This window comes from Anopheles stephensi, chromosome 3, assembly GCF_013141755.1.
Source record: "Anopheles stephensi strain Indian chromosome 3, UCI_ANSTEP_V1.0, whole genome shotgun sequence".
NCBI lineage: Eukaryota > Metazoa > Arthropoda > Insecta > Diptera > Culicidae > Anopheles > Anopheles stephensi.
Window position 1 is genome coordinate 24,066,351 of NC_050203.1, and position 22,405 is coordinate 24,088,755.

The window sequence follows — 22,405 nt, forward strand, 5'->3', positions numbered from 1 at the left end:
ACGATGCATCTTCAGCGTGAAATGTTTCACTTTGAAATATTTCAAATCCTTGTTCAAAACACCACCGTGAAACCTCGTGCTCCTCATCACCATGGCAACGGAGCGAACAAACACTTGCTCCGCTAAAAAAAACAACCTGACGGCAGCTAAACTGTCAAGGAACAAAACAAGCGCAGCCCTCGCTACTGTCCTGTGGCTTCAAATCGCTCTAATCGTCATGTCGCTCTTCAAGGTACGCAATTGGTGGAAAACGCAATGTCCTACCGTCGAACCGGCGTACGATTCCTTCTCGTTGCACTGTGCCCGGCTGTGCATTGAGGAGGGCGAAAAGGACAGCATCGTGGTGGGATCACATTCCGGTCAGCTATGCATCTACCGTCCGACGGGGGGGAACTCGAACCTGCCCGATCTGGATGCGGAGGACGCAGCTGCAGAAGGGCAGCCGGCTCAAGGCTCACCATCGAACGACCCGTTCGAGAATGTGTTCCAGCATGCGGACGTTATCCTGGAGGTGCAGCTAGCGTTACCCGTGTTGGGCATTAGTAGTGGCAAGTTTACTACGTAGGTCTTACCCTTTACCAGTGACAGCTTTGGATAGGGACATTAACTGATATCTCCTTTCAGGACGAATAAAACCGATCCCCGCCTTCAGCTGGCCGTGCTACATCCTACCAAACTTTGCATCTTTCAAATCGTGACAATCGACGGACTGGCGGACCATGGAGATCATACGCGGCTTGTCACACTCTACGACCATCCCCTATCGAAACCAGCCTTCTCCATGTGCCACGGTCCGTTCGGTGGGGTGAAAGGACGCGACTTCCTGTGCGTGCAGCATCTGGACGGTTCGCTACGATTCTTCGAGCAGGATGGAATCAGCTACGAACGGACGTTGGCCACCGATCGACACATTCCCTCGCCGTTGCACTACCTGCCCCGTGTGGATTGTTTCGTAACGGTCGCACCGAGCTGGGTGTTGGAATGCTACCGGTATCAGGACGTTGCCGAAGCGCTGGAATCTTTGCGGCGGCACGATCCGATCTGGTCCCTGTGCGTTGGAGAGTATGCGCTTGATCTGCAGGTGCATCAAATTTCCAAGTGAGTGTGATTTCGCAATAAAATTCAGGGATATTGTGGTACATTTCGTTTCCAACTTGCAGCACGGAATCTGTCATAGTGATGTTAGGCGAGAATAATCTGCTGTGCGTGTCGGACACCGGGAAGGTGCGGTTTATCAAAAAGCTCGACTACTCACCGATCTGTTTCCATTCGTTCGTGACTGGCTGGTACTGGGGTGCGTATCGAGAGTTACTTCTAACTGCCTTCCAACTAATATTCTGCTATCGGATATTCATTTCCCCAGAGCCCGGAGCAAGGCTTATGCTTGCGGTTGTATCGGAAAGTGGTTCCTTGCTCCTGTACGAAAGCGATCAAATCATCTGGTCCGCTCAGCTCGGAAATGTCCCAGTGGCAATTGATCGCGCGAATGTAACCGGACTTCCTGGTGCGCTGGTTACGCTCGGTCCTACCGGTGCCCTCTCGATCGGATATCTCGGCTCCGAGCCGGAACTGTTCCGTGTGCCAGCGCTCAACCTGGCACCCTTTGAAATCGCTCGCTGTCAGAAGGAACTGCTGGAGCTGGAGCGAGAAATACGTACCGGAGTAGATCCGAGTGATGCAAGCATTGCAAACGCAGCCGCCGAAAGGGATGTCAAGCTGTACGTTAACATCGCCGAGGACACGGTCGCCTGTACCCATCCGACAAACATGCCCCCGGGAGTGGCAGTTGAAATGTGCCAACTTAGTATGACGGTACAGGTGGAACCGAAGCTCGAAGTGCTGCAGCTTACCGTCACCACCGATCAGGCGATCGGCTGCTCGAAGGATGCGTTTCTGTTCCGTGACGTAGAGGCACGCAGTACGGAACGATTTGACGTGTGGGTTTTCCCGGCAGAGCCAACGGTTCCAGCCACTCGCACCGTGACCGTGTACTGTTCCTACACCAACAAACAGGGCATCACAAGGGTGGTACAGAAGGAGGTTCTACTCCCACTGAAGCTATTCCTCAAACCTTGTCAACCTTCGAAGGAAGCTCAGCATAAACTAACCCTGTCGGTTGTTACGGCACAGCAGACAAATTTGGGACAACTGTTTGCAGAATTTGCCTCCGATGGCGTCAGTACCAGTGCCCTTGGTCTGCAGCCAGCCGGAGGTGGAGATGGACGTAAAGTTACGATAGTAGCGGCCAAAAGTACGAACCGTTTTCGTGTGCAGTCCGACGAGCTCGGTATGATTGGGATTGTGTTGGAATGTCTCATTGGACGACTGCAGGGACGGGAGATGATTGACCCGCCGTCGGATGGGGATGCACCGGCGCGGAAAGAATCCTCCAAAGTGTTGGTAACCATCAACGGAGTTCCATCGATCGGTGGACTCTTACGATCCTTGCAGATGCATTGCGAGTTACGAAAAGCAGTACTGAAACTAGAGGTATAGAGTGGCTCATTCTTCGCAAAAGGACCTCTCCAAAAATGCAATTCACTCTTTACAGACCGAGCTCGAGAGTACCACCGGGCAGATGCGCTTGTTCGAGCGTCGGTTTGTCGTCAAGCTGCAGGAACGATCTCTCCGTGCCCTCGACGGGATATTAATGTTGCTCAAACGAAACCACAGCTCGGTGGCTAAGGTTTGCCAGCAACTGAAGGCCATGCGTCAGAAGATGAAGCTGTAAGTACTCTAAGCCTTAAGAAAATGCCCAACCTCTTCCATCGATTCCCTTTCCCCCCTCAGTGCTCAGATTGACTTGGCAGCTATTTTGCACCTTTTCCACCTTTGCTACACCCATTCGGCAAACGCACCCGGCACGAAGCATCTCGAACATCTCACAGGACTCTTGACCAGCTCCGTGCTCGACAGTACGGAACAAAGCTACGAGGAAATGCTACTTCCGGTCGTTCGATTTCTCGCTCAAACGGGCCCACTGAAAAACACCGGCGAGCAGCCGGACACCTTCGATGAGGCTTTCTTTTACACCGCCAAACAAACAAACGAACGTGCTGCCGATGTGGATGTTACCGTCCACAGTGATTTGCTGCAGCAGCAGCTTCAGCGTCTTTTGGGGCGAGTTAACGATCGTTTCGTCGCAGCGGGTAGGACGTCCGGAAGTGGTAGTGGACGCAATAGTGTAGACTTTGAGGATCAACCACTACCGGAAGCACACGATGAAGAGGTGGAAGAAGCGGACGAAGCTAACCAGGTCGAAGGATCGGAATTCGTGGCACTTAGCTCAACCGCTAGCGAGTGGGTTAACTACGAAAAGATGGCCGATCTACCGTTGTAAGCAGGGGGAGGGATGTGTCTTTCTTCACAAAAAAAGGGTTTGTAGCGCATTTTAATATCTTTTTCTCACCTGGTTTGTATTTATTTTTACTTCACTCTCCTCCTTCCACAACTCTCCTGCATCTCACCCACCCCTTACTAACCACGATACTCGGTCCTAGTTCGTTACAATATAGGTTTTCCACCATATCTTTCCCTTTTTCTCCCACACACTCCCATTCCCAGTATGGGTAGATAGAGAGTGGGGGTATAATGGTATATATTTGTTTACCTTACTTGCCGCCATTTTTTTGTTATCCGATTTATTTACTATTAATACTTTACGACAGATTACACCTAGATATGAACCTATATATCCCTTGTGTGTGTGTGTGTGTCTTTCATGCAAGTACGTAGCGATGCGATTAGAGTGTGTGTTTCTATGGCGCGATAAATAAAGGAGCAGTAATTCTAAACCGACACACATCCTACTTAAACATAGCCTGTTGTTGCTTTTTTTTTACATTAAACACTTTAAAAAACTCAATCCGATACCTATACACACATCAAATGTATTATAACGTGAGCAGATATGGAGCAAAACGGAAGAGACAGAGAGAGACAGAGAGACAGAGAAAGAAAACGTACGTGAGATAAGTAATACACAAATGAACACGAATCAATCATCCGAACCCGGGTGGGGATTATCAAGAAGCACTGCTTTCCACCTTTTAAGAGTCTTGCTTGCTTTGTAACGTTGTAAGAGCATCAAAAATATGCCTTAGCTTCTTTATTCGTTGTGACAGCGCAGTCGCTGAAAAGCTTCCTAACGTCTTCCTAACGGTTGTTAGTATGCCAATATAAGCCAATGTTTGTTTGTATTGCCTCACTTGCTGATGGTGGTTCAAATTGGTGGAGGAGTATGTAATGTTTTCTACTTAATTACGACAAGATTCATGTTTACTTTTGCTGCTGCTGTTTTTTTCTCTCTTGAAACTTTATCTATTTACAGTCCTTATCTAAATGGTTTAAAAAACTGTGTGTGCGTCTGTGTGTGAAATAAAGCTTTTTTTGGAGGGGGACTCAATTGAAGTTAAAACGAGTTGGTAATTGAAAGTGGCGAGAACGAAAATTGTCCTGATTTTTAGTAGTTTGAATCTTGATCTCCAGTCCAAGGAAATATTCTTCACGAGAACTCATTTAACGTTTGAAGCGCGCACGGGTAAGGACTAGGATTTGGTTGTAAAGAGTTACACACATCTCTGTACAGAAGAGCGCACCCTGTAGCTGGAGAGTTTGGATTCAAGAATTCGTCCAGCTATCTACTATGAGCCTCGAGCTCACTTTTCCCCTCATTTCCGAGCGTTGGCGGATGATGCAATTGGATGAAGCACACACAACCAATCCTGCGCCAATTCATGGACGAGTAAGTAGCACATGTGGGGGAAAACGAAACAATCTCCTCGTGGGAATGATTAATGATTGCAGCGAAATGCAACTGAAGCGGGAACGAGAATGCCGTCTCGCGTCCACAGCACACACACACACACAGTTTATACGACACGAATGAGCTTGATCCGTTTATTTGCGCCTAGATTAAAATCGAAACGATTTTATTTGCTTTTACATAAACCCCTTCCCGCGGCCGCCATTTCGGTTTTCCTATTATTCATTTTACGTACTAAAAATTAACCCACGTGAATCTCACATTGTCCTTCCCCTGACACCACACCAAGGATTAATGTTTTTTTTTTAGCAAATGATCGTACTTTAAAGGTCCTCCTTACTGTTTCGCAACGTTCGGCGATTGCTTCTTCTTGATCATACTCACCTGTGGTGATTGTTGGCCTGGTTGGGTGACATTCGGCGCACCAGTGCTGCCACCAGCTGCCGAACTCACCACCACCGCAGCGGGCGATACTACTTGGGAGGATGTGACAGCACCACCGGCCGTCCCGGAAGCAGAAGCACCGACCGCCGATACGGTAGCGCCACCATCAGCTGCTACTACTGCTATGTGTTGCTGCTGGCTCGATTGTTGCCCACCCGCTGTTGTTTGCTGTTGAAGTGTCAGTACTTGCTGCTGCTGCTGCTGCCCTACGGCGCTAACTTGTGCGACCGTGGTTGGCTGGGATTGCACTGGTCCGTTGCCACTGCTGTTACTACCGGCGCCACTACTTCCGGCGGATTGGCTCGTGTCGGCGGCAACCGTCTGCGATACGTTGGACGATGATGTAACGGTCGTGCCGACCACTTGCTGCTGCTGTTGCATCTGCTGTGGCTGCTGAACCGTTACCGCCACCAATGAGCCACCGGGTGTCGTTTGCAGCCGTACCGGGCTGGCGTTCGAACGGGCCGACTGCTGGCTTTGAATGGCGTTCAGTATGACCTGCTGCTGCTGGGCGGATGTAGTACCGCCCGACACCTTTATCGTGCCGATATTCTGCCCCGGCACATGCATCCGGATGTTGCCGGCCGCAATAGCTGCAGCGGATGTGGCTGATACGACCTGGAAGCACAAGTGTTTGAATGTTAATATTTAGAAATTATGTTCAAAGCAACCGGACGTACCTGTATCGCCTGTCGGTTGGGTTGCTGTGACACGGAAACGGGTATCATGCGGCTCACGCCCGACTTGCCGAGCACTATCTGTCCGCCGGCCTGCTGCGTGTGGTGTATGACGTGCTGCACCTTCTGCATGGTCATCGTCGTGCCGGATGCGATGTTTTTCGAACCTTGCAGAAACAGCTGCGTCGGCTGCCCGACCTTCCCGGCGACGTGCGTGATTTGTGCCATCTTGCCCGCGCCACCGCCCTTGCGCTGCTGGGCCAGCACCTGTTGCTGGATGTGTAGCTGGCGCACCTGGCTCTGGTTGCTGATCGTTTTCAGCTGGCCCGGTTTTACGTGCGATAGCGTCATCCCGGTCGCAGCCACCGTGCCGCTGGACGTTTTCACCAGCGTTGCAATCGGCTGCCCGCCGGACGTTCCCGCCTGCTGCACCTGCAGGTTCGCCTGGGCAAAGATTTGTGCCTGCGGGATGATCTGTTTGTTATGCTGCTGTTGCTGCTGCTGCTGCTGCTGCTGCTGCTGTTGGCTTATGATTTGCCGCTTCATCATCAGCTGCATTTCATTCTCCGTTACCGGGCGGGTGATCATATGCTTCGCGGCGAGCTGCTTGATGTACTGCATACGCGGCTGACCCTGGATCATTTGCACGGTGGCGATGGTGCTGCCGCCGGTGCCGGGTGCAACGGCCGTTGGCGTTTGGGACACGATCGTACCGCCGGCAGCGGAAACGACCTGCGTCACGGCATTCCCTCCCGTAACCGTCGTTACGCCCGATACCTTTTGCACCACGGTAGCCGTCCCGGCAGAGGCGTTGCCACCGGTCGGCTGTCCGGCACCAGCCTGCTGCACCTGCACCGTCTGCCCGACCGTACCGGTCTGGATGATGTTACCCTGTATGATGGCCGGACTCACGATCGTCGGCTGACCGGCTGCAGTTTGCAGTACGGTCGCGGTTGCGCCACCGGTAGTAGCGACCTGTGCCGCCGTTCCCGGATGCAACACCTTCAGCTGCTGCCGGATGGGCTGCTGGCGGTAGAATTGTATCTGTGGCGTGTTTACCGGCTTGCCGGCGCTCGTTACCGTGCCGACGGAGATGGATTTGGCCACCACGCCGGACACCTGCTGTGCACCGGCCATCGACAGCCGCAGCTGGGCAGTTTGTAGCTGTGCAGGCGTCAGTCCACCGCCCAAACTGCTTACGCTAACCACGGTCGGGCTCTGCGACCCGGAACGCTGATGCAGTACCACCTCCTGCAGGGTGCCGGTCGGTGCGACGATTCGCTGAGCTCGTAGGGCGGACGTGGTTAGGGTGGTTACCTGCGTGGGCTGTATCGAGGCACTGCTGGCCGCACCCGTCGTCATGACGGTACCGAGCTGTGCCACCGAAACGACCTGCGGTATCGATTGACCACCACCACCACCGGCCACCTGACTCACGAGCGAAGATTGTGATGCTTGCGTGATGGTTGCGGTCCCCCCACCGGCCTGCAGCAACTGCTGCGAGGCTGACGGCTGATGGATCGAAACGATCTGTGGCTGAGTGGACAGCTGGACCGAGTTCACACCGGACATGGTAGTGACGGGTGTGGTCAGCACAACCGACACCTGTTGCGGTTGCCCCGGTTGACCAGCGGCACCGTTGCCACTCTGCTGTGCGGCTACCTGTGCTAGCTGCTGGGAAAGCAAATTCTGACTCGCCGGGCTGGCAACGATCGCTTTAACGATCTGTTGCGTTTGTTGCTGCTGCTGACTCGGACTGGCGCAGATGTTTACGACCGATTGGGCAGCACGACCCGCCTGAACGATGGTGGCCACGGTCGAGGTAGCGTTCGTCGTCACACCGCACACAACGATTGTCGCCTGCTGCAAGCCCGCCGCCGTCGTCGTTATTTGCTGACCTTGCACAGCCACCTGCTGCTGCTGGGAAATGGCGTGGGCCTGCAGCTGCAGCTGCTGTTGAAGTATGTGCTGAGCGGGACTGGCAACGGCCACCGCCTGGACAGTTGCGGCCGATGGTTGCTGCTGTGCTTGAACGACAACAGCGGACTGCTGCTGCTGGCTCGTTGCGATCTGCTGTTGCTGCACGCCTGCCAAGGAGGCAGTACCGACCTGCTGCTGCTGCTGCTGCTGTTGAATAGTAGCTACGACAGCTGTTTGTGGAACCTGCTGCTGTTGCTGCTGAGCAGTTTGTTGCTGAGCTTGTTGCTGTTGCTGCTGCTGCTGCTGCTGCTGCTCCTGGGCAGCGGTGAGCTTGTGCTTTTCCTTCAGGAAACGCTCGGCACGGCGCGTCGCTATCTCGACCGGTGTCAGCGGCGTATCGTACCCGGTAATGCCGTGCTTCACCAGCACGAGCGCATGTTTCGGATTCTTTAGCGCTACCGGTACGGTGCTCGAGAGGGAGGACGGTTTCCCCGCCACCGGTTTTTTCGCAAACGCCGTCCGAATGTTATCAAACTTTTGGCGCATCAACCTAACGAACGAACCGTTCGCATCGTTCGTGTACAGCTGGCCGGTGGTACGCATCGTGCGTACCTGTTTCGGGGGCGACGAGCCGGACGGTGTGAGCGGTGGCGAGGTGGAACCACCGGTCGGCGATTGCTTTTGTGGGTTTTTGCTCTTTTTCTGCTTCTTCGGACTTTCCAGCAGCTTGCCTTCCTCGCGCGGCATAATGACCGACTCGTACCGGTAGCGGCACTGTTTCGGCAACCGGTAGGTGCGCGACGTTTGATTCACGATGTCCGCCACCAGATCCCAGTTCGGTACGTGGCCCGGCGAGATGAGCATTAGGTTGAGCGGTAAGCCTTGCAGATTTTGCACCACGTTCAGGATCGCCATATCCTCGTACACGGTCCACTCCGGGATGCCACCCTCCGGTTCGACGGGCGGTTTCATCGGCAGGGTGGTTGGTTTTATCGCCAGCATCGGCGGGAAGGGTTTGATGATGCCCTTGTACCGCTGCAGCTTGTACTCCTTGCGCAGCTTCGCCATCTGCGGGGTGGGCCGATCGAACAGCGAGCGGGGCGCGTAGTAGGTGTCCTCGCGCCGAACCTTCGGTGGCCGGCGTCCGTCCGGATAGAAGCCGGCCTCCGACCGGCTGCGCTTGTAATCCTTCTTCACGTACACGGCCGGCAGCTCCGCCTCCGGGATTATGTCCGACGTGTCGTACAGAAATGTAAGCGAGTGATCCACGTACAGATCGTTGTCGTCCTGCGGTGGTGTCGGCGGGCACCACATCTGTGTGAGCAGTTTTGGTTTTTTTGTATTGGAACAAAGAGAGGTTATTAGTAAATGGAGATCCGTTTTACCAGTCCGTCGCCCTAGAGCTAGGCTTTAATTGTAGTGATCTTGACCCGGAGCAAACCATTTCGGTCGTTTCTCGTCCGCATCCAAGCCAATTATCGCCATAATTAAAGCCAGCTATAATCTACGATAGGGAAACTGTACCGGAAAAAAAACCAGAATTGATAAGGCTTGCTCATACTCACCGGCATCTTCTCCATCGTGTTATCCGATATCCATATCTAGCGAGCATTTCCACGGTTTCGACACACACACACACAACGGAAGATCGCGATTGAGAGAACGTACGAGATGGAGAGATAGAGAGGAAGAGAGAGAGAGAGAGAGAGGGAGGAGAAAAGAGAGATATTACAAATCCGTACACAATTATTTTGTTAATTTTGGAATTTTGCCAGCACGGGCACAGCGGTTACTGAAACGATCAGATTTCCACCCCATCGGTTCAGCAATTTGGCCGGCCGTGTGCTGTCAAAAGACTGTCTATCTGAGCTGACTCTAGTTAATCTTGGCTTCTTTTATAAATTTCTGATGCTTTCGAAGCTAAAACCCTATCGTGACCGTAAACCGAAATGGTGTGGATTTTGCGATTTTCATATCCTTTTTGCTTCGGCCGAAAGCGGTCTCCGGTCGCTCATTTACTTTACCAAGAATGGAAGGTCGACTTTTCAATGCGTCTTATGGATTTCTTCATCGGGGGGAGGTATTTTGAAGCCCGTGTTTTTGATACCCTCCCCCTCGTGCGCTCTTCTGCCACGGCAACTCTTCTGATCGATGTGCCTTTTCTTGCCAACATTTGTAGCGACTTCCCCCTGTACATATCGTTTTTCTTTTTTCTGTTTTCTTTTGTTTGTTTCACAACTTCTCAAGCACCTTTCGCTTCATTCGAATGCATCAGAAATTACAAGAAAAAATTAACAAAATAAATCATCACCTTGCTGTTTGTTGAGTTGTCTGAATAACGAGTATCGTGTTTTTTTTATCGCTTAATGTAACGTACGGTACGTTCGCAAGCAATCCTGCTTTCTTCTTCCTCTTTTAAAATGTTCATATACCATTCCAGAGACCCATGTTGCCCGCGAAAGGCTCGAAAAATGTTCCTCATTTTTTGTTCGCTTATTTTTGGTGCCATCAAAATAAAAAAAAGCTTCCTTATAAAAAAAGGCGCGATTGGAATTAGAAGAATTTTGTGTGTGTGCGTGTTTGGGTCATTTCATATCTCAAGTGTTTCAAAAAAAAAAGTTATCAAGAACGTACAATAAACAGCAAGTTATGGTTTTTTGGATTGTAACTCCTCTCGCTTCTTATTCTAAATATTCTCTCCGTATCTCTCTCTCTCTCTCTCGCTCTCTCCATCGATCTATTTCATTGCTTCATTCAGTTTCGCTTCCTTTTTATATGCGTGTGTGCGTGTGTTCTTTTTTTACTTTTTTGTTTCAAATCTTAATTGCTGCTCTAGGATGCAAGGGATATTGATACCCCCACCACCACCACCAAACGCGCGTCTCTTCTCGCGTGTGTTGGTTACTGCTCCTTCCGCTTTTCTTTCTAGCATTGCCGTACAATTGTTGTGGGTAGCATCATCCTTGTTTGGCTTTTAAGCACCGTTTACACTCCCTTACAACCAACGGAAGCGCGCTTCCGTTTCCTCTCTTTTGTGACACCAAAAACTGTTCACATACACATCGTCGTTGTACAATCGTTCGTTTGGATTTGCTTTACTTTAAAGCTCTCTACATTGGAATGAATTCATCAACTCAAGCATTTACTCAGCAAGGACAATTGTTTATTCTATTAATTTTTTCTCGCAATGTACGCCCAACATTTGGCGCCTGTATATATATATGTATGCTTTCCTTTTCCTTCTCTTTATAGTGTGTGTTTGTGTTTTTACTTTTCTCTCGACCGAGCGTTTTTGTTTTGTTGTTATTTTTCGTTTATAGTATTGTTACTTCTTCTTTTTGTTCTTTTTCTTTTAAGCCTGCCTAGTTTTACTGTTTTGTTTTGTCTGTTTGCTTAACTGCTGTTCTCCGACTGGCTGCCTTTTAAATTTAAGGAAATTTAAACGATATAATATTGCAAATTCTTCCATTTTGTTACAACGTCTTATATTACAACCTGATTTGTTCTGGGCATTTTTTTGTTTGTTTTGCTTCGGTTTCTATGTCGGATCATACTGGGCAGCAGCAAATTGTTCATTTAAGCTTTTGAAAAGGTTTGGTACAAGAGATAGAGGAACGGCAAACAAGGAAAACCCCCTTAGCCTTTCCCCGATGCAATGTACAACACAAAATGACAATGGCAAAGGTCTGAATAGTTTCATTGTAAAATGAATAAGCAGTGTTACCGTGAAGAGACAGTCGCTAAGTTGTTGAACAAACTTATACAAGAAAAATCCCAGCTACCAAACTGATTATTGGCTGATCGTCCATGTCGTGGGGGAGGCAGATATTGCTCCCACCTTTTTTTTTTACTGTATGTCTTATGCGTCCGGTATTCCAGCAACAAGTTAAGATAGTTCGGCGTGTGTGTGTGTGGGGGGAGATAAAATATTTTAGAGAGGTATTGATGTGGGGATCGTTTCGATAGGGAATTACTATGCGTCTAAGGCTGTACACAACGGTAGAAATAATCTCGTGACTGGTGCTTACTACTCCCCTACACGTCTATTTACAATATGTAAAGCATGCAGCAGCATTGTCAATACCGTACCCCACAAATATTTAGACGAAGATTTCCAATCTTCTCCAACACATGTCGGCACTACTACCACGTTACGTTGTTATTGAATAGTTTAAAAAGGGGGAAAGGGGGGGGGGGGGAGGGAGGTCCTTAACAAAATCTCTTTAAAAGAAATGTAACATTTCCAATGGGTTTTCCCCTTTCGACATACCCCCCCCACCCCCCCCCCCCTCTTGTGGGGCCTGGGGGGGTTGTGTGTAGGGGAAAACAAAGAGTTGCGTACAAAAAACGCATACACACAAACGATATTTTTGATCGACGTCCCTCTCTCTCTCCGCCATCATCATAACGGAAACACAGGGGGGGGGGGGGTGATCAAAACTTCCGATTCTTAAACTATACACCGTCGGATAGAGAAAGCATAATTATGATGATAGAAATAAATAAAGGTGCTGTTCGACTGTCCAATGTACATTTAGTAAAATGCTATCACAATTAAACGGTACACACCACAGCAAATTGCTGCGTGATGATGAGACACAGGGTGTTTAACGGACAGAGTGCGAGAGAAAGAAAGAGAGAGCGCGCGTATAAGTCGTCCTTAACAACTAACAACAGGTCAAGGGACGATGCAGCTTTTACAGGGAGCAGAGAGAGTTATGGGCCTACCATCTCTCTAAGGCAAGACCGGGTGATCCTTGAGGAAGCTTTTAAGTGCTTCTCTTAAGCAATTCGCAAGATCTGCCAAACGGTTCCAAAACAAATCTAACCGACACACTGGTAATCGTCCACAGGAAGGGGGAAGAAGCTTGTGGCCGATGGCAGATGGCCGGCAACCCTCTTACATGCTCCCAGCCCCTGGACGATCGATACTGACGCTAACCCCGTCCAGGCACTGAGAGTGCTACCCAACCGAGCGATTCACCGGCTTCGTCCACACTGTGAAGGACGATGAAGACATCAAGGCGCTATGCTTGCCAGTGTGCCAGGAGCACATGCATAGCCTTGCAAAGGAGCTCAAGGCACTCCCCGGTGGAAGCAGGATAAAGCGCTGGTGCAACCCTCTACGAGGGGACCCGCTGACGCCCTGCCAACACCCAGGTTTCAGGACCCAAACCTAGAAGGGACGGGCTCCAAAAAAAAAAAAACCAGGGAAACCCCCCTATCTTCATCGGCCAATTCGAGCAGGGTAGCAGCTACGCTGACATCGAGCCCCGCAGCACGAAAAATCTAGTAGAACAAACACGGTAAAGGTGGGTTGGTCCATCTGCCGCCTGCGAGAGAGCAGTCCCGACCGCTCCTTTCTCTGCACTGCAAGTGTGGCAAGGAAGGGCCTACTGTTCGCCATGCTCTAACCTATGCTGTGGCAGACGGCGGCAGAGCTTGCTGACCCACATAGTAAGCCGGTGGGAAACAACAACGACAATCCATCTGCGCAGCTGCCAGGACGACCATCACCACGGACAACCTCAGCCAGCGGCCGATGTACGGGAGCAAACCAGTCTGGGATGCTCCAAAGCCATCACAGAAGAATGGGGCAATCGGAAGAACGGGGGCAATGGACCATGGAGTCTTGTCCAAAAAGGGTGAATCCTTGACCGACAGCTAACGCCGGACGTCGTTACTGTTGGTCCACCGCTATCGAGCGGCCCTGAGAATCGAGCCGGGCAACAGCTGTCGGAGCTACGGACCGGAGGGAGGGCAACACTAGCATGACCGTAGGTCCGTGCGCTCGTAAGTCTAATGCGTCTGTCTTCCCCAGGTTAAGGAGCCACAGCGCCAGACATTCCTTCACTGGATACGTCTATACCCTCTTATCGAAGTTAAGCCTAACACGTGGTAATCCTGGCAAGAGGGCGAAGGCACGAGGTGGTTTCAGTCCGTGCGAAACGGACAATACTCAGGGGAGGCTTAGATGCCTCCGGCGGGCAATACTCGGTCGCTATTAAGATTTCCTCCTCGGTAACAGAAAAAAAAAACAAAAATAAAACTGATTCTGCATGATAGCAACATTTCCATCATGTTCGTCCTTGTCCAAACAGAAGGTGTTGGGTCTTAAAAATATACTCGCTTACAAATATAAAGTAATAAACCGGATTTTCGCCCATACCAAGTGTGTCTAACCGTGGGTAGCAGATAGAGAGAGAGAGAGCGCGCGCCCAAGCAATAGTTGTCCAAAAGGTATGGAAAAAAGTCCCTCATAAAATATGTGTGTGTGATGTAAATAAAAATAAATACTACTCGAAAATAGAGACCCACCTTTGCCACCAACTTCTCCCCAACAACTGTACACACATCCTTCTCCCCATCCATCAAACTTCACCATTCCCCAGTGGATCGTTTTCTTCGTGCGTTTCACAACCTACCAGCAGAAGATTTTCCCCTGTTGCAGGATCTCCCGCTTTACCGGTAGCGCTCTCCGATTGGCTCGATTCGGAAGCATAGCCACAGAGATGATTTTGTGTCGAGGAACATTCCTCCACTACCTCCACCTTGCTGCGGCTGGTTTCTTTCGTTAGCCAGCCATCCAGCGTACGGTTGTTAGCCGCCGGTGGTTCCTTGCCACTGCCGGGAGCCGTTAACCTTCCGCCCACGTTCGATAGTCGTTTCAGTTTGCGAAACTTGGCATTTGTTGGCGTTGGCGTACGGAAACCATCGCTCACCTCTGGCACCTTTATCGCACCAATGTCTGCGCTGCACTTCAACAAATCATTGACAACGACTTTTAAATTTTTCATCACATTAACACCACCCTTAGTGATTGCTCCTGTAGCGTTAGCTACTTTTACTGCCTGTTGTTCCGCAGTAACATCCGGCAAGTCTGAGCTGTGGTTGGGAGGTGCGTGATTGCTATCAACTTTACTATTGGAACCCTCCGACCGTTTCAAACCGTCATCGGTGGCTGACCGAACTGACGTCGAGTCCTTTTTGCCACCAGAGGTGGAACCTTCATCAGCAACGTGGTTCACCGACTGCTGTGGTTGAGACAGTGACGGTGTTTTCGATCTACTGGTACGCTTGTAAACTGGCAGCATCGGACTGTCGTCCAACGTCCACAGATTAATCTTGACCGTTCCACGCGACCGTGTCCGTGGCGTTGTTTTAGCCGCCCTGTCATTCGATTCGCTGTCGGACGTTTCGTCCACTGTCACATCTCCGGTGGAAGCGTTCATGGGCGATGTTTGAATTGCATTGGGAGTTTTATTCCTGCTGCCATCGCGGGATCGTCGATTGCCACCTGAAGAAGTAGGCCTCGACTGTTCCTTCCCCGTATGGCCTCCGACACCTGTCGCTACATCTGCATCGTCTTGTGCAGCGTTCGTCGTATGAGTGTAGTAACAGCTGTTCATTTGATTCGAATCGGAATCGGGCGCATCATTCGAATCTACCATCACATCCAGACTACACTCACTGTCAAACTCATCCAGCGATTTCAGCAAAGTCGTCGACGTCGCTGGGTCATTAGCACGATCGCGCTGCTGTTCGCCAGTGTTTGCTGCTGTCGAGCCGACGACGGTATTCGACGATCGATCGGCAGCAACCACACTACTACTATTACCGCTGCTCTTTACCGTCGCAACAGAGCTTTCAGCCGGAGTAGCGCGTGAGGCTCGTAAATTGCCGGTTGAAGCATTCACTTTAAGCGTCTGTCTGTGGCTGTTGCTACCCTTTTGAACGGGAGAAACCAGTCCAGCCTTTGCCGCTACTGACGACCGTCTTGGCACGCGTCTTACCGCCACAATGGAGTTGACCGGATCCGCTGCTTTACGCGTCCCCCCAACCAGACCTCCTCTTCGGGCAGAAACGTCTGCTTTCTTCGGCGGTTTTTCAATCCTAAGCGGATCAGCATCGTCTTCGTCCGTTCCATCTTCTACCATCGCCTCGGACCCGGATCCATTTTCTTCCAGCGATTCTTCGTCCTCTTCCGCAACACTTTCATTGGAGCTTTCTTCTGGTTCATCGATAGCAGACACACCACCTCTTGCCAAACCTCTTCTAGCCAACTTTGTGTTGGGCGAGTCTGCATTTCGCGGACTACCTCCCTTCACTTGCCGTAAACTTGCTGCTGCGCCCCTATTGCTACCACCAACGGTTTGCTGCTGTTTTGAGACGGTGGTTGCCGGATGCTTTCGTTTGCCCAGTATGCTTCCGCTAGATTTGCTGTTAGCTGCATCACCACCCTCTTTAGTCGTGACTCCCTCATTCCCACCCAATCCCAATTGATGCTTTTTCTGCAATTGCTGTTTTGCAGATGGCATCGCCCTCCTCCTGCTGCTATTGTGTGTCGTCAAATAATGTTGCCCACCCTTGCGGTCACCACCACCACCATCACTTAATGTGGCTTTCGATGGCACATGATGGCCTCCTGCTCTGCTGCTGTTGGTCGTCGTCCTCGTCGTCTTGAGCGTCCGTCCGTCAGTCTTGGTTTTGTGTGTCGTTGTTATTACCACCCGCGACCCTGTTCGGTCATTGCAGCGCATTCGGCGCAACCTCTTCCTACTGCTACTACCACCCCGCTTAACGCTATTACTAGGATGTGTGTTATTAACCTGATTTTTGGCATCCTCCCGGGAGAAGGTCAGCAGATCGGCACGCTCCTCTGCTTCGCGCTTCCGTGCCGCTTCCTCGTTGCGCCGCTGCTCCGCCAACCGGTTCGCTTCCCAGTCGCGTTTCTTCTGCTCCATCTCCTGCTCGACCGCTTTCAACTGCACCGCAGTCCAGGTACCTTCGGTGTCCTCCACGAAACGCATCGCGTACCGCTCGACAGGACTCAACTTTAACGAAGAGGGTGGGGGGAAAAAAGCAATATTAGTTCGTGCGATTTACAAACCAGCTTCTAATGGAACTATCCAGGCTTCTGTCCAGGAAAAGTCACCCGCAAAAGTTTTAGTTACAAAAGATGCACATATAATTGTATGAGAACTGTGATGGCACATGGCTACCTGTGTATTATAAGCCATGTGCAGTCTGGAACGTCATTGAAATATGTTATGCCAACCAGCAACAATGATATGAGCCATTCAAAGAACAACAAGCCCATATCTCCAATCCAAAAGCGGACCAGGCTAACGTTGCTTACGTTGGGAAGGGAAAATCTAACGCAACAATCCAATTCGTAACGCCGTTCTGCTGCTTACCTGTTTAATTAGATTCTGCACTTCCTTCTCGGCTTTGCTCAACTCTGGCTGCTCCTTGCCATCCGCATCACCAACGGGCGCCATTTTATCCTCATCGATCGGTATGTTCTCGTCGAACTCATCCAGATCGGCGGATGCTTCGGCTTTCGCAAATTTGGCCGCCTGCACGTCCTGATCGTCCTCCGCCGCGGCCAGTGCCGATTCAAACACATTTATCGCCGACTTACCGCTATCAACCTCACCACCGCCTACAGCAGCAGCTGATGGTAATGCGGCTGACGATGCTGGTGCTGCCGCCAAGCTGGTATTTAACCGGTCCTTCCGCTCACGGTCACGGTCCAACACTTCGGCCAGCCGTGCCGCTGCATCCGGTTCCGCATTGTCCACCGTAAACAGGTCCTGTATGGTGGTGGAGCTCTTGAAGTAGGCGGTGGTAAAATTGCCACCCTCGATCGCCAGATCGCCGAGCAAGCGTTTCTGATTCGCTTTCCTTAAAATGTTTTCCTCGATCGTCTTTTCGCTAATCAACCGGTAGATGTGCACGTCGCGCGTCTGCCCGATCCGATGGCAACGATCCTGGGCCTGTGCGTCCATCGTGGGATTCCAGTCCGAGTCGTAAAATATCACAGTATCGGCGCCGGTCAAATTAATGCCAACGCCACCGGACCGCGTGGACAGGATGAAGGCAAACATGCGCCGATCGTTGTTGAAGCGCTCCATCAGCACCTGCCGCTGTTCCACCTTCGTCGTACCGTCCAGCCGCAAATAGATGTGTCCGTGATAGTTTAAAAACGCTTCCAGCACGTCCAGCATACGGGTCATCTGCGTGAAGATGAGCACACGGTGGCCTTCCGATTTCAGCTTCTTCAGCAAGCGATCCAGCGTTTGCAGCTTGCCACAATCGTACTGTATTAAACGGGGGTCTGGAAACTGAAAGAAAAGTGTGGAAAAGGATGGGTATAAGTACACGGGGATTGCAAAGCGTCAACAAGCAATGTTGCATCACGACAAAAGTTGCACCGGATATGTTCCCAGTAAAACCATTACAATGATGCTCGATTTGTGTAACTGTGCGCCAAAACTCCATACATTTCCTGTCACATGGGCAGGAAAAGAACGTAAATACTACGCCAGAAGGAATGCAACGTCAATCATGTTCTAGCTCTTTTGCAAAAATCGTTTCGAAATAAGTATCAGAACGATTGATTTAGAGAGCATTGCTTAAGGCTCCGATCAAGCAGCATGATTAAACATTTATAGAAAACAAATGATGCGCAAGAGCTCCACAAACAAGATATAAACGTATTCACAAAACAAAATTCACAGCACGTCTTACCTGCGTACTCATGGCCGATATAATCGGGTGCAAAAGCTGGATAGCTGGCTGTATTTGCTGCGCCATCGTTGCTTCCCACCGCTGCTCGGCATTCAGCTTGGAGGGATGCGGATGCGACACTTGCAGGTGCGGCGTCGGGGCACACACGGCAGGTACAAAGAGGACAAAGTTTGAGATCATCGCCCGCAGCTCATCCGCCCGCTGGTCGATGGTTTTGATCGCTTCGGCAAGACACCAGCCGGCCGCACTATTGTTCAATGCTGCCCGCCGCCGAGTGTAGTACAAACCGGCAACACCGAACGGTAGCAGTTGATCGGATCGCGTGCTAAACTCTTCCTCGATCAGTGCACACAGCGTGTCGCGCAAATCTTTGCCGTAGATTGGTGCCGCATCGCAACGCTTGGAATTGATGCGTCCGAGAAGCTCCAGTACCTCCTTTCGCCGCTCTTTGCGCGTTTCTTCAATGCACGCCAGATAGAACTCGGTACGTTGCCGTTCGTCCATTTCTGCTGCTTCGGAGGACCCGGATCCACCCGGGACGTTTTCCCCGCGCTGCGAGGAATTGTGCTTGAGCCGCTTCATTATCGTTGCCGCCAGCGTCGATGAGATCTGCGTCTGCTGACCAACGTTTTGTACCATTCGACTACTGCTAACACTTGCTGCTGGCGCTGCTGCTGCTGCTGCTGGCGTGAACGTATTTATTTGTCCCTTGGGCTGCAATGTTGCTATTCGCTGGGTTAGCGTCGTCTGCGCCGGCACCACACTAATGCCCGTCGACAGTGATGATGGAGCGGGTCGGTGAAAGATGGTCGTTTGGTTGCTGCCACCAATCGCCGGCTGCAGTCGTCCGGTGATGATGTACGATTGTGACGTGTTCGCGCCTATTCCACCCGGCGCCGCCACTTGAGGAATGATCTGAACCACCTGACCGGCATTTAACCGGTTCTGCTGTTGTAGCTGAGCGCCGCCACCAGTCGTCGTCACCGACACGACACCACTACCACCAATATCACTTCGTTTTCGTAGAATTAAACCGGGCGACATGCTTCTGTTGCTGTTGCTTATTCCACCACTACTGCCGGTGGAATCTAGTGCCGCCGTCGCTGATGACGCTGCTGAGCCCGGTGCTGCTGCTGCTCCTCCCATCATCATCATCACCGTCGACGACGACGACATTCGTTTTCGTATTTCCATTACGCGCGAATGGATTCCTCCTCCCGTACCACCGATGAGTGATGATTTCTTATCTAATGATGCTTCATGATTTACAACAAGCGGAACGAATTTCGTCCCTTCAGTCTTCATTGCTGGACTGGTACCGACGCGCACTCCCGTGCTGGCGCTAATGCCGGCCCGACGCCGGCCGCCGCTTCCGACCGATTCCTGCACGCGCACGTCCGGTATGCGAACGTGCAGCCGTAGCTTCCCGGTCGGGCAGGGTGGCGGTGGCATGGGCGTGGAGTCGATCTCTTCGATCAACCGTTTCGGCATGCAAAGGTGCTGCGTCCGGTGGGCAACGTACGCGGGCAGCAACAGTTCCAGTTGAATTAAAACTAAATTTAAGGAAGACAGATCAATTTGCTGTAAAGGGAAAGGGGAGATTGAGAGAGAGATAATATAGTACAAACGACGACAACAGGTGGAAAGCTGTTTGCGTGGTCACTCACAGTGAACGGATCGTAGTTAAACATGTTGTATACGAGGGAGGCCGTCTTGAAGCTGATACCCTCCATGCGGAACGGTGATATCGTGGGACGTTCCTCGAACATGTTCGGATGGTTGCACACTTTCCTTAGCTGCATTAGCACATTGATCACGCTCAGCAGATTGCCCGACGCTAGCGTTTCTCTCGTCCTGTAAGCAAATATGGGCCAATCAATAATCGGGTACCCTACCATCCAACAGCACACTCATACAATAACACTCACTTCGCGCGACTCATAAAGTCATCGTAGAGAAATCGCTGACGCTTGGATAATCGGCACATTATCACATGTTCGTACTTTTGCGGCATCTGTTTCTCGACCTCCGATTTTAACCTCCGCAGCAGAAACGGTCGCAGCACCTACAGAACACAAACACGTTGGGAAACGCATCCACACAACATACTCATTAATCGATCCCAGCGAGCGCACGCGTGTATACACTGGTTAAGGGTATATTATTGTAAAACTTAATTACTATGTGTAACATTATGATTATTCACCACCACAGAACACCCTTGCATAAACGATACACACACACACACACATCCAACCAACCGATATTATGTATGCAGTAGTCCCATTCCAAAAACGATCACACCCAGAGTAAAATTATTGAGGAAAAACAATTTCCCAATCGAACATGTAAAAGGTGTATTAATAAAACACACTCCACCCGATACAAACACACACACACAAATACATATGATTTGTCCACCGCCAGAATCGGAAAAAAAAACATCTTAGCACAAAATGGTGGAGAGCAGAATGGAAAGCATCAACACACCATCATGTAACAATGATGTTGCTCTGCTGCGCAATCTTGATGCTCGTAAATAATCATAATATTACATTACGTACAGGGTACAGACCTTGTGAAGGCGCTTGATAATCGTTTCATTGTAATCGGAATTGCCTTCAATCATGCCGGCCATCGGGTTCGAGAACCACTCCTTGAATTCGCGGTGCGATTGAAATACGTGCGGCATCAGGAAGTGCATCAGCGACCACAGTTCCATCAAATTGTTCTGCAGCGGTGTACCGGTGAGTAGTAATCGTCTGTAGGAGGGAGAGAGAGAGAGGGAGAAAGGGTTTAAACCGCGTCGCACTTGAGGGGCAACAGCATCTTGTTCGAGCGTGAGAGTAATTATCAGACAAATGCCTCGTATGGAGTCATCTAAGTAATGGAAAAGTTTCTCTAGAACAGAGTAACAGCTCCAATCAGCATGTAAAATGTAAACGTTTTATCATCATCGAAGTAAACAGACGGGGAAACATATTGGTGGACTTCGAGCTGGGGGGGTATACTCACTGTTCCGTTTGAAAGTTTAGCAGCAGTTGCCAGCGTTGAGATTTGAAGTTTTTGATGTTCTGCGCCTCGTCCAGGATGAGATACTTCCACTTTTTCCGCCGGAAGCTTTGATGGTCCTGGATGACCAGCTTGTACGACGTGATGCACACGTGGAACGCGTTCACCTTCGTCCAGCCGGTACGCTTCTGCTTGCGCTCCTTCGGCGTACCGTAGTAGGTGAGTATTTTAAACCCCGGGCACCACTTCTTAAACTCCATCTCCCAGTTCAGCATCACCGACGAGGGCACGATGATGAGGTGCGGACCCCAGTTGCCCTTCACGCAGGCCAGATGCGCGAGCAGTGAAATCGTCTGTATCGTCTTACCCAAGCCCATCTCGTCCGCCAGTATGCCGTTCAGCTTGCGATCGTGCATCGTCACCAGCCAATCCAGCCCGATATGCTGGTACTCGCGGAGCGAATGCTTCAACAGGACGGGTATCGGCGTTACCACGCTGGTGGACGAAAGTGTGTTGCCCTTCGGTTGGATGCTTTCCGCGATGGCGGCGGCATCGTTCAGCATGTCGTCCTTTTCGCTTTGGCTCTTGCCGGATACTGTGCCCGGGGCTGCAGCAGACGCCGAGTTTGCGTCCGGCGCCGAACCAGTCTCATCGTCTAGCAAGTTTGCCAAGCCGAACGATTCCTCCCCTTCGGCGTGCATCGCATCTTCACTAGCATCAGATTCGTCTTCACTGACATCCTCATCGTCGTCATCGGAACCCGTTAGACCTTCGCTATCATCATCGTTATCGGCTTCCGATGAATCGGAGGACATTGGCTGACTTCTAGTCCTTCTGCGTTTGCGTTCCCTGGATGAGTCTTGTTTGGTGGCCACCACGTCCTCATCATCATCCGAATCGACATCCATTTTTTCGCCCGCGGCAGGAAGGTTCTTGTTGTACTTTGCCATTAACTCCTCAATGCTCATCTCATTGTCAGCCTGTAAATGAATTCACCGTGAAAAACAACAAAATAATCATGTGTTAAATATTGTTCGCAATCCATCCAAACAAC

General features: G+C 50.8%; 2 protein-coding genes and 1 non-coding gene across 6 annotated transcripts in view; 1 reads left to right on the forward strand and 2 right to left on the reverse strand.

Annotated features, from left to right (window-relative positions):
- LOC118511341 (protein PTHB1) lies at nt 1-4,829 on the forward strand. Its single transcript, XM_036054288.1, has 6 exons — nt 1-561; nt 625-1,098; nt 1,161-1,294; nt 1,364-2,490; nt 2,552-2,727; nt 2,791-4,829. The coding sequence occupies exons 1-6, from the start codon at nt 92-94 to the stop codon at nt 3,338-3,340; spliced, it is 2,931 nt and encodes a 976-aa protein (XP_035910181.1). The 5' UTR covers nt 1-91; the 3' UTR covers nt 3,341-4,829.
- LOC118511340 (helicase domino) overlaps nt 3,618-22,405 on the reverse strand; it is a 24,470-nt gene continuing 5,682 nt past the window's right edge. For all 4 annotated transcript variants that reach the window (XM_036054287.1, XM_036054286.1, XM_036054285.1 and 1 more), the window contains 10 exons: nt 21,355-22,331; nt 20,915-21,101; nt 20,268-20,404; nt 20,007-20,193; nt 18,340-19,920; nt 17,004-17,933; nt 16,416-16,640; nt 9,372-9,407; nt 5,890-9,120; nt 3,618-5,827 (listed from right to left, as the gene is read on the reverse strand). In XM_036054287.1, coding sequence (XP_035910180.1) covers nt 5,102-5,827; nt 5,890-9,120; nt 9,372-9,407; nt 16,416-16,640; nt 17,004-17,933; nt 18,340-19,920; nt 20,007-20,193; nt 20,268-20,404; nt 20,915-21,101; nt 21,355-22,331 — 8,217 coding nt within the window. In that variant the 3' untranslated portion in view covers nt 3,618-5,101. The remainder of the gene's footprint in view (nt 5,828-5,889; nt 9,121-9,371; nt 9,408-16,415; nt 16,641-17,003; nt 17,934-18,339; nt 19,921-20,006; nt 20,194-20,267; nt 20,405-20,914; nt 21,102-21,354; nt 22,332-22,405) is intronic.
- LOC118514944 lies at nt 21,186-21,291 on the reverse strand. Its single transcript, XR_004906917.1, has one exon. It is a non-coding gene; the product is annotated as a small nucleolar RNA Me28S-Am2589 (small nucleolar RNA).

Coding starts and splice junctions, on each gene's coding strand:
- LOC118511341 (XM_036054288.1), top strand. CDS start 92: ATGGCAACGGAGCGAACAAACACTTGCTCCGCTAAAAAAAACAACCTG. Junction 562..624: donor AGTAGTGGCAAGTTTACTAC/GTAGGTCTTACC, acceptor ATCTCCTTTCAG/GACGAATAAAACCGATCCCC. Junction 1,295..1,363: donor CGTGACTGGCTGGTACTGGG/GTGCGTATCGAG, acceptor TCATTTCCCCAG/AGCCCGGAGCAAGGCTTATG.